This window comes from Nerophis ophidion, linkage group LG11, assembly GCF_033978795.1.
Source record: "Nerophis ophidion isolate RoL-2023_Sa linkage group LG11, RoL_Noph_v1.0, whole genome shotgun sequence".
NCBI classification, from domain to species: domain Eukaryota; kingdom Metazoa; phylum Chordata; class Actinopteri; order Syngnathiformes; family Syngnathidae; genus Nerophis; species Nerophis ophidion.
In genome coordinates this window covers 20,800,331-20,813,363 of record NC_084621.1, presented here as the reverse complement: position 1 = coordinate 20,813,363, position 13,033 = coordinate 20,800,331, and the positions used below count along the sequence as shown (strand labels likewise).

At 40.2% G+C, this 13,033-nt stretch overlaps 1 protein-coding gene across 4 annotated transcripts in view; it reads left to right on the top strand.

Moving 5' to 3' along the window:
• Nucleotides 1–13,033, top strand: part of rasip1 (Ras interacting protein 1) — a 34,104-nt gene that overhangs the window by 11,576 nt on the left and 9,495 nt on the right. For all 4 annotated transcript variants that reach the window (XM_061915369.1, XM_061915371.1, XM_061915370.1 and 1 more), the window contains 4 exons: nt 1,644–1,808; nt 2,061–2,253; nt 5,906–6,204; nt 6,368–6,529. In XM_061915369.1, coding sequence (XP_061771353.1) covers nt 1,644–1,808; nt 2,061–2,253; nt 5,906–6,204; nt 6,368–6,529 — 819 coding nt within the window. The remainder of the gene's footprint in view (nt 1–1,643; nt 1,809–2,060; nt 2,254–5,905; nt 6,205–6,367; nt 6,530–13,033) is intronic.

The window sequence follows — 13,033 nt, the reverse complement described above, 5'->3', positions numbered from 1 at the left end:
ATGAATATTTTTTGTGACACTCAGTAACTACAGTTGGTCGCTACATCTGTAAATGCAAGTTAAAACTCTACAATGCAAAGCAAAAGCCATTTATCAACAATACCCAGGAAAGCTTGTCCGGAATAATTTGGGAGGTAATCCTCCTTTTTCATTGTCCCGTTTTTAAAGCACTAGTAAAATTGGAAGCAAAAATAGGCCCATAGCATAATACTACCACCACCATTCTTGACGGTAGGCATAGTGTTCCTTTTCTCCGCCACACATATTCCTGGGTTTTGTGGCCAAACAGCTCAAGTTTTGTTTCATTTAACATCACATGGACAAAGATGAGACCTTCTGGAGGAAAGTTCTGTGGCCAGGTGGAACAAAAACAGAGCTGTTTGGCCACAATACCCAGCATTTTTTTTGGAGGAGAAAAGGTGAGGCCTTCAATCCCAGGAACACCAAGTCTGCCGTCAAGCATGGTGGTGGCAGATTCGATCACATTTTCAGTAGACCCATAATAAATTCTTAAAAGAACCACACTTAATTCATGAATATTTTTTGTGACACTCAGTAACTACAGTTGGTCGCTACATCTGTAAATGCATGTTAAAACTCTACAATGCAAAGCGACAGCCATTTATCAACAACACCCAGGAAAGCTTCTCCCGAATAATTTGGGAGGTAATCCTTCTTTTTCATTGTCCCATTTTTAAAGCACTAGTTCCATTGGAAGCAAAAATAGGCCCATAGCATAATACTACCTCCACCATTCTTGACGGTAGGGATAGTGTTCCTTTTCTCCTCCAAACAGATTCCTGGGTTTTGTGGCCAAACAGCTCAAGTTTTGTTTCATTTAACATCACATGGACAAAGATGAAACCTTCTGGAGGAAAGTTCTGGTGTCAGGTGAAACAAAAACAGAGCTGTTTGGCCACAATACCCAGCAATATTTTTGGAGCAGAAAAGGTGAGGTCTTAAATCCCAGGAACACCAAGTCTGCCGTCAAGCATGGTGGTGGCAGATTCGATCACATTTTCAGTAGACCCATAATAATTTCTTAAAAGAACCACACTTCATTCATGAATATTTTTTGTAACACTCAGTAACTACAGTTGGTCGCTACATCTGTAAATGCAAGTTGAAACTCTACAATGCACAGCGAAAGCCATTTATCAACAACACCCAGGAAAGTTTGTCCGGAATAATTTGGAAGGTAATCCTCCTTTTTCATTCTCCCATTTTTAAAACACTAGTTCCATTGGAAGCAAAAATAGGCCCATAGCATAATACTACCTCCACCATTCTTGACGGTAGGGATAGTGTTCCTTTTCTCCTCCAAACAGATTCCTGGGTTTTGTGGCCAAACAGCTCAAGTTTTGTTTCATCTAACATCACATGGACAAAGATGAGACCTTCTGGAGGAAAGTTCTGTGGCCAGGTGGAACAAAAACAGAGCTGTTTGGCCACAATACCCAGCAATATTTTTGGAGGAAAAAGGTGAGGTCTTTAATCCCAGGAACACCACACCTACCGTCAAGCATGGTGGTGGTAGACACAAAAAATAAGAGAAATTACTGGAAAGGCAAGACAGCCATAAGTTGATGTTCTTTTGACCATAGTAATGGTAGTTTTTCTTGATGCTGATGTTTCGCTCACAGGTCCGAGGCTCCAAAGCGGAGGCCAAGGTCGGCTGGACCAAGCAGCCGCCGGAGGAGGAGCAGGACTACTCCGGCTGTGACCTGGAAATGATGTCGCAGAGTCTGATCCTCCCGCCGACCGACCGTCCCTACTTCCTGCTGCTGCAGGGCTACGACCAGAGCAAGGCAGGTCACATGACAAACACAAGCCAACGCCCACGGTGACATCACCGGCATGACATCACACCCGCACGCCGCTAATCGCCGCGTTCCATCTACCTCGGAGCATCTGACTCACAACGTCTGCACAGTGACTACACAAACGTCTTCGCGTCGCACAATGACCTCACGCAGGTCGCCTTTGTGGCCGACCGTCGGCGCACTTTGCGGCTGTCAAACGTATCTGATGGCGGCGTGACCGCTTTTGTTGTCGCGCAGGACTTTGTGTTGTACATCATGGCGGCGCACACGCACGTGTTCGGGAGGAAGGCCACCCTGAAGGAGCGGGAGAGGGAGAGGAAGGCCAAGAAGCTCCTGAAGGTGGACACCTTCCTGTCTGCACCCGACCTGCTGGCCAGACACCTCCTGGTGCGCAGGGACTCTGCTGCTCCTGGGACACGCACCGGGCGAGGTACACACCACAACACACACAACACAGTTGCATACACATTACAGTTACACACACACAACACAGTTACACACACAAAACACAGTTACACACAGAGCACAGTTACACACAGTACAGATACACACAGAGTATAGTCACACACACAAAACACAGTTGCACACAGAGCACAGTTACACACAGTACATATACACACAGAGTACAGATATACACACAAAACACAGTTACATACACGTTACAGTTACACACAGAGTGCAGTTACACACATTACAGATACACACACAAAACACAGGCACATACACATTACACTTAGACACACACAACACAGTACCATATACATTACAGTTACACACAAAACAGAGTTACATGCATAGACATTACAGTTACACACGCAACAGAGTTGCATACACGTTACAGTGACACACACAAAACACAGTTACATACACAATACAGTTACAAGCAAATTATATTTACACACAACACAGTTTCATACACTTTACAGTTACACGCATACAACGCAGTTACATACACATTACAGTTACACACAACACAGTTACATACACATTACAGTTACACACACATACAACACAGTTGCATACACATTAAGGTTACACACACAAAACACAGATACACACAGAGTACAGTTACACACACAAAACACAGTTACACACAGAGCACAGTTACACACAGTACAGATACACACAGAGTACAGTTACACACACAAAACACAGTTACATACATGTAACAGTTACACACACACAACACAGTTACATAGACATTACAGTTACACACGCAAAACACAGTTACATGCATGTTACACTTACACACACAAAACACAGTTCCATACACATTACAGTTACACACACACAACACAGTTACATACACATTAGAGTTACACACACACAACAGAGTTGCATACACTTTACAGTTACACCCACGACACAGTTACTTACAAATTACACTTACACGCAACACAGTTACATACAGAGTACAGTTACACGCACAACATGGTTACATACACATTACAGTTACATAGACACAACAGAGTTGCATACACATTAAAGTTACACACACAATACAGTTACACACACAATACAGTTACACATACACAACCGAGTTGCATATACATTACAGTTACACACACAAAACACAGTTACATACGCATTACAGATACACACACAAAACACAGTTACATACATGTTACAGTTACACACACACACACACACACACACACACAACAAAGTTGCATACAAATTACACTTACACACACAACACAGTTACATGCACATTACAGTTACACGCACACAACACAGCTACATACACAATACAGTTACATGTAACCAAAACAGTTATGTACACATTACTGTCTGTCACACACACACACACACACACACAAGACAGTTAAATACACATTACAATTACACACACCCAACACAGTTACATACAATTTAAAGTTACACACACATTACACAGGTAAGTACACATTACAGTTAAACACACACAACACAGTTACATACACCTGACAGTTAGACACACACAAAACAGTTAAATACACGTTACAGTTAGACACACACAACACAGTTATGTACACATTACAGTTACACACACAAAGCACAACTACATACACGTTACAGTTACACAAACAACAGAATTACATACATGTTATAGTAATACACAAAACACAGTTACATACATAATACAGTTACACAAACACACACACCACAATTAACACACATTACACTTACACACACGTTATAGTTACATACACATTACTGTTACACACACAAATACAATTACATACACGGTAGAGTTGCACACACAACATAATTGCATGACAACACAGTTACATACAGAGTACAGTTACACACACACAACGCGGTTACATACAAATTTCCGTTACACACATAACAGAGTTACATACACATTACAGTTACACACACACACACAACACAGTTACATACACATTACCGTTACACACACAAAACACTGTTACACACACAGTACGGTTACACACACACATAGTACAGGCACGCACACACACACACACACAAACAGTACAGTTACACACACACACTGCACAGTTACACACACACAGTACAGTTACACACAGTACAGGCACACACACAGTACAGTTACACACACACACACACACAACAAAGTTACATACAAATTACACTTACACACACAACATAGTAACATGCACATTACAGTTACACGCACACAACACAGCTACATACACAATACAGTTACATGTAATCAAAACAGTTACATACACATTACTGTCACACACACACACACACACACACACACACACACACACACACACACACACACACACACACACACACACACACACACACAACACAGTTACATAAACATTACAATTTCACACACCCAACACAGTTACATGCAAATTGAAGTTACACACATATTACACAGGTAAGTACACATTACAGTTAAACACACACAACACAGTTACTTACACCTGACAGTTAGACACACACAAAACAGTTAAATACACGTTACAGTTAGACACACACAACACAGTTATGTACACATTACAGTTACACACACAAAACACAACTACATACACGTTACCGTTACACAAACAACAGAATTACATACATGTTATATCCATCCATCCATTTTCTACCGCTTATTCCCTTTCGGGGTCGGGGGGGGCGCTGGCGCCTATCTCAGCTACAATCGGGCGGAAGGCGGGGTATACATGTTATAGTTACACACAAAACACAGTTACATACATAATACAGTTACACAAACACACACACCACAATTAACACACATTACACTTACACACACGTTATAGTTACATACACATTACTGTTACACACACAAATACAATTACATACACGGTAGAGTTGCACACACAACATAATTGCATGACAACACAGTTACATGCAGATTACAGTTACACACACACAACACGGTTACATACACATATCAGTTACACACATAACAGAGTTACATACACATTACAGTTACACACACACACAACACAGTTACATACACATTACCGTTACACACACAAAACACTGTTACACACACAGTACGGTTACACACACACATAATACAGGCACGCACACACACACACACAAACAGTACAGTTACACACACACACACTGCACAGTTACACACACAGTACAGTTACACACAGTACAGGCAAACATACACACACACAGTACAGTTACACACACACTGTAGAGTTACACACACACACACACACAAACACACACACACACAGTACAGTTACACACACACAGTACAGGCACACACACAAACACACACTTACACACACAGTACAGTTACACACACACACAGACACACAGTACAGTTACACACACACACACACACACACACACACACACACACACACACACACACACACACACACACACACACAAACACACATACCCACATACACATACACAGTACAGTTACACTCACACACAGTACAGTCACACACACACACACACACACACAGTACAGTTACACACAGTACAGTTACACTCACACACAGTACAGTTACACACACACACAGTACAGGCACACACACACACACACACAGTAGAGTTCCACACAGTAGAGTTCCACACAATCCAGTTTTGTTGACTCCCCATGTGTGTCCATGTCTTGTCAGCCTTGATACGACCTTTCAGAGGTGGTGTCGTCACACACAACGGGGGGGCTCTCTACAGGGAGGCCGTCCTCAAGCCCGGCGACGTCATCGGCCTGGGCAGCCATTTTCTCTTCTTGTACCGTGACCCCCGGGTGACCCCGGCGCCGCCACCGGCGCTGACGTCGTCCTGGCACTCGGACGGCTCGCACCCCTGCTGCGCCTCGGGGCTGGCGGACAAGCAGGAGGCCCTCAGGCAGTACCTGGGCAGCCCGGAGTCCGTTCTCAAGTTCCATCCTCAGCATGCCGACACCTTGTTGCAGGTGAGGACTTAAGACACCGATCAACACTTTTTTTCCCCCTTGAGTAGTGTTGCTCACCTTCTTTATCAAAGTGCTGGAATCATAACAACGCTAGCATCATCGTAGCCTGCTAATTAGCACGCATGCTAACAGGCGCTCGTTGTCATGACGCCTATTCTTTTAGGAGATACTTTCCAAAAACTCCTCCCCCGACTCCGGAGGCGGGCCTTTGGCGCCGGCGTACCTTCTGTCAATCATGATCGACCACGCCTCCAAGCACCTCGACCCCGCCCTCACGCCCCAGATACTGCTCAAGGCGGCCAATCAGATTAAAGAGATCGTCTGGGTAAGTGGACGCAAACTGCTCATGTGACTTTGGGCAAACGTCGCTACATGTTTACCTGACATTTTCCCAGAATGCACCGCCTGGGAGGGGGGGGCGCTGTTAGCTCCTTCATGTCAATCAATCAATCAATCAATCAATCAATGTTTGCTTTTATAGCCTTAAATCATGAGTGTAATAATAATAATAATAATAATAATAATAATAAAAAACACCTGGCAACAAGTTAACTATATATTTTTTACAAGTATTATTATCACTGGAGAAGTAGGAGAAGACCAGAAGGCACAAGGAACAAGTGATGAATTACAATTGAAATTGAATACATATACTTGTTAATATAAGTGTCATTAATTAATTTAATTTAACATTATATTCATTTATTTAAATATCTTATTGAATTATTCAAATTCTCAATATTTTTTTAAATATTTAACGATTTAATTAAGGATTTTATGTTTTTTTATTGATCAAATAAAACACATATTAAAGAACATAAATACATGCATAATTGATAATGAATTATATAGTAAAATACTTAATTAAACAGTGAAATAAATACTAAATTGTAAAATAATTAATTGGATATTGAAATAATCAATAATTAATTAAACGTAATGTTGAAAATAAATATGATAATTATAGCTTAATTTAAGCACCAATTTTTAAGCACTTAATGACTTATTTTTATCGGATCTATTTCCGTCAATATAATTTTTTTCGATTAATGACCCATTTAAGTAATTATTTTAAGATGTATTTATTTATTTCAATTATTCGCATTTCATGTTCATGAAATAAACGTACATAATCAATACATAATTAAACTAAATCTGAAAATACATGAATATTACAAAAGAAACAATATTTGATTCGTAAAATAATGTATTCAATTATGTAATGAATGTATATTGTTTAAAGGATTAATTCAATGGCAACATGATTATTTCAATATTAAAATAAATGTAATATTCCATTGAATTAATCATTAAAAACACATTTATTTGTTCAAAGAGGCAGAAGTTTGTTGTGATTTTAGGATGCAGATGAACAAGGTAGCAGCCTGCGTTGGAAAAATTTATTATTTAGCGATAAAACAAACAAAAAGCGAGAGCAAAACCAAAACCAAATGCAAAAACCTTACAGGAAATGTGGAGCGGATGGCGTCCACAAAGTAGGGGTGATGACAGAATGGATAACACTGTCCCGACAATGAAGGGAGGTGAAAGGATCAACTTAAATAGTCTTGATTGCAAACAGGTGAGGGAAAAGAAGTGAAGCAGCCTGGGAAAAAACACCGACAAAACTGGAAATACACTTCCAAAATAAAAGCACGGGAGAGAAACTAACACAAAACACAGAAGAACGCTAAGAAAACGCAACATAATAATTCAGTGATAGTTGAAAGGATTACTGAAATAGTTAAATGCAGTAGAAAACACGTTTATTTAATTTCAATCCAACTTTAAGTAATTAACGACTCGTTTAAGTTGTTTATTTATTTATTTATTTTCTACTTCATTCCTCACCTCTTCTTCTTCATGAGCGCCATTTTACACCCCAATAGACTCCATTGAACTGGACTCGGAAAGTGACAGTGCCCCCCCCCCCCCGAAAGATATAAGTAAGAACTTTACACTACTTTATATCAGAAATGGCAACAGCAGAACATGAATGTCCCATAACAAGAAGATAGCGAAAAAGAAGAAGCTTATTGTCACGGACTACAAAGGAAAATGCGCACAATTTTTTTAGAACTTATGCAGATCCCAAATACAGATCAGCAGGTACCAGAAGGTAAGAAAATTTGCTTTTGCATAATATTGCGAAACAAAACGCCGAATAATGTCTTACCTTGTACACACACACCATAATAATACTCCTATGTTGACGCACATCAAGCGGTACAGTCTACACATAGCTCTTATGTTTGACTGCCATCTACTGGTGACACTTATCATTACACCATGTGCAAAATAAAATTGCTTCGAGGTCAGTATGTAAAACCAGAAGTATTCGTGTTGCATACTTGAGTCATATTGCCATCACAGTGCAGCCTACACATATCTCTTATGTTTGACTGCCATCTACTGGTCACACTTATCATTACACCATGTACCAAATAAAATAGCTTCGAGGTCGGTAAGCGAAACGAGATTTTTTCTGTACATTAGGTGCAACGGGTTATAAGGCACAGTGTCAAGTTTTGAGGGGGGAAAAATGATTTTAAGTGTGACTTAGTCCGGAAAACACACTATTCTTCCCCACTTTGACATTAGAAATAGCATGTATCTCGTATGTTTGACTGCCATCTACTGGACACACTTATCATTCCACCATGTGCCATATAAAATAGATTCAAAGTCGGTAAACAAAACCGGAAGTATTCGTGTTGTTTACTTGAGTCATATTGCCATCATAGTGCGGCCTACCCGTATATTTTATGTTTGACTGCCGTCTACAGGTCATACTTATCATTACACCGCGTACCAATAAAATAACTTTGAGGTCGGTAAACAAAACCGGAAGTATTCATGTTGTTTACTTGAGTCATATTACCATCATAGTGCGGCCGACACGTATATCTTATGTTTGACTGCCATCTACTGGTCACACTTATCATTACCCCATGTGCCAAATAAAATCGCTTCGAGGTCGGTAAAAAAACCCGGAAGTATTCATGTTGTTTACTTGAGTCATATTGCCATCATTGTGCAGCCTACACATATCTCTTATGTTTGACGGCCATCTACTGGTCACACTTATCATTACGCCATGTAACAAATAAAATAGCTTCGAGGTGGGTAAGCAAAACCAGATTTATTCCGTACATTAAGCGCACCGGTTAATAAGGCGCACTATGAGTTTTGAGGGGGGGAAACTGGATATTAAGTGCGCCTTATAGTCCGGAAAATACGGTATTCTTCCCCACTTTGACATTAAAAATGGCATGTATCTCTTATGTTTGACTGCCATCTACGGGTAACACTTGTCATTACACTATGTGCCATATAAAATAGATTCAAAGTCGGTAAACAAAACTGAAAGTATTCGTGTTGTTTACTTGAGTCATATTGCCATCATAGTGCGGCCTACCCGTATATATTATGTTTGACTGCCATCTAAAGGTCATATTTATCTTTACACCACGTACCAATAAAAAAGCTTTGAAGTCGGTAAACAAAACCAGAAGTATTTGTCTTGTTTACTTGAGTCATATTACCATCCTAGTGCGGCCTTCACGTACATCTTATGTTTGACTGCCATCTACTGGTCACACTTGTCATCACCCCATGTGCCAAATAAAATCATTTCGAGGTCGGAACAAAAAACCCGAAGTATTTGTGTTGTTTACTTGAGTCATATTGCCATCATTGTGCAGCCTACACATACCTCTTATGTTTGACTGCCATCTACTGGTCACACTTGTCATCACCCCATGTGCCAAATAAAATCATTTCGAGGTCGGAACAAAAAACCCGAAGTATTTGTGTTGTTTACTTGAGTCATATTGCCATCATTGTGCAGCCTACACATACCTCTTATGTTTGACTGCCATCTACTGGTCACACTTATCATTACGCCATGTAACAAATCAAATAGCTTCGAGGTGGGTAAGCAAAACCAGATTTATTCCGTACATTAAGCGCACCGGTTAATAAGGCGCACTATGAGTTTTGAGGGGGGGAAACTGGATATTAAGTGCGCCTTATAGTCCGGAAAATACGGTATTCTTCCCCACATTGACATTAAAAATGGCATGTATCTCTTATGTTTGACTGCCATCTACTGGTAACACTTGTCATTACACCATGTGCCATATAAAATAGATTCAAAGTCGGTGAACTAAACCGGAAGTATTTGTATTGTTTACTTGAGTCATATTGCCATCATCGTGCGGCCTACCCGTATATCTTATGTTTGACTGCCATCTACAGGTCATACTTATCATTACACCACGTACCAATAAAAAAGCTTTGAAGTCGGTAAACAAAACCAGAAGTATTTGTCTTGTTTACTTGAGTCATATTACCATCCTAGTGCGGCCTTCACGTATATCTTATGTTTGACTGCCATCTACTGGTCACACTTGTCATCACCCTATGTGCCAAATAAAATCATTTCGAGGTCGGTACAAAAAACCCGAAGTATTTGTGTTGTTTACTTGAGTCATATTGCCATCATTGTGCAGCCTACACATACCTCTTATGTTTGACTGCCATCTACTGGTCTCACTTATCATTACGCCATGTAACAAATCAAATAGCTTCAAGGTGGGTAAGCAAAACCAGATTCATTCCGTACATTAAGCGCACCGGTTAATAAGGCGCACTATGAGTTTTGAGGGGGGGAAACTGGATATTAAGTGCGCCTTATAGTCCGGAAAATACGGTATTCTTCCCCACTTTAACATTAAAAATGGCATGTATCTCTTATGTTTGACTGCCATCTACTGGTAACACTTGTCATTACACCATGTGCCATATAAAACAGATTCAAAGTCGGTGAACAAAACCGGAAGTATTCGTGTTGTTTACTTGAGTCATATTGCCATCATAGTGAGGCCTACCCGTATATTTTATGTTTGACTGCCATCTATTGGCCATACTTAACATTACACCACGTACCAATAAAATAGCTTTGAGGTCGGTAAACAAAACCAGAAGTAATTGTGTTGTTTACTTGAGTCATATTACCATCCTAGTGCGGCCTTCACGTATATCTTATGTTTGACTGCCATTTACTGGTCACACTTATCATCACCCCATGTGCCAAATAAATTAATTTCGAGGTCGGTACAAAAAACCCGAAGTATTCGTGTTGTTTACTTGAGTCATATTGCCATCATTGTGCAGCCTACACATATCTCTTATGTTTGACTGCCATCTACTGGTCACATTTATCATTACGCCATGTAACAAATAAAATAGCTTCGAGGTGGGTAAGCAAAACCAGATTTATTCCGTACATTAGGCGCACCGGGTTATAAGGCGCACTGTCGAGTTTTGAGGGGGGGAAACTGGATTTTAAGTGTGACTTAGTCCGGAAAACACGCTATTCTTCCCCACTTTGACATTAGAAATAGCATGTATCTCGTATGTTTGACTGCCATCTACTGGACACACTTATCATTCCACCAAGTGCCATATAAAATAGATTTGAAGTCGGTAAACAAAACCGGAAGTATTCGTGTTGTCTACTTGAGTCATATTGCCATCATAGTGCAGCCTACCCGTATATCTTGTGTTTGACTGCCATTTACTGGTCATACTTATCATTACACCACGTACCAATAAAAAAGCTTTGAGGTCGGTAAACAAAACCAGAAGTATTTGTGTTGTTTACTTGAGTCATATTACAATCATAGTGCGGCCTTCACGTATATCTTATGTTTGACTGCCATCTACTGGTCACAATTGTCATCACCCCATGTGCCAAATAAAATCGTTTCGAGGTCGGTAAAAAAAACCCGAAGTATTTGTGTTGTATACTTGAGTCATATTGCCATCATTGTGCAGCCTACACATACCTCTTATGTTTGACTCCCATCTAGTGGTCACACTTATCATTACGCCATGTAACAAATAAAATAGCTTCGAGGTGGGTAAGCAAAACCAGATTTATTACATACATTAGGCGCACCGGTTACTAAGGCGCACAATGAGTTTTGAGGGCGGGAAACTGGATATTAAGTGCGCCTTATAGTCCGGAAAATACGGTATTCTTCCCCACTTTGACATTAAAAATGGCATGTATCTCTTATGTTTGACAGCCATCTACTGGTAACACTTGTCATTACACCATGTGCCATATAAAATAGATTCAAAGTCGGTAAACAAAACCGGAAGTATTCGTGTTGTTTACTTGAGTCATATTGCCATCATAGTGCGGCCTACACGTATATCTTATGTTTGACTGCCATCTACTGGTCACACTTATCATCACCCCATGTGCCAAATAAAATCGCTTCGAGGTCGGTAAAAAACCCCGGAAGTATCTGTGTTGTTTACTTGAGTCATATTGCCATCATTGTGCAGCCTACGTATACCTCTTATGTTTGACTGCCATCTACTGGTCACACTTATCATTACGCCATGTAACAAATAAAATAGCTTCGAGGTGGGTAAGCAAAACCAGATTTATTCTGTACATTAGGCGCACCGGGTTATAAGGCGCACTGTCGAGTTTTGAGGGGGAAAACAATTATTTTAAGTGTGACTTAGTCCGGAAAACACGCTATTCTTCCCCACTTTGACATTAGAAATAGCATGTATCTCGTATGTTTGACTGCTATCTACTGGACACACTTATCATTCCACCATGCGCCATATAAAATAGATTCAAAGTCGGTAAACAAAACCGGAAGTATTCGTGTTGTTTACTTGAGTCATATTTACTTGAGTCAATAAAATAGCTTTGAGGTCGGTAAACAAAACCAGAAGTAATTGTGTTGTTTACTTGAGTCATATTACCATCCTAGTGTGGCCTACACGTATATCATATGTT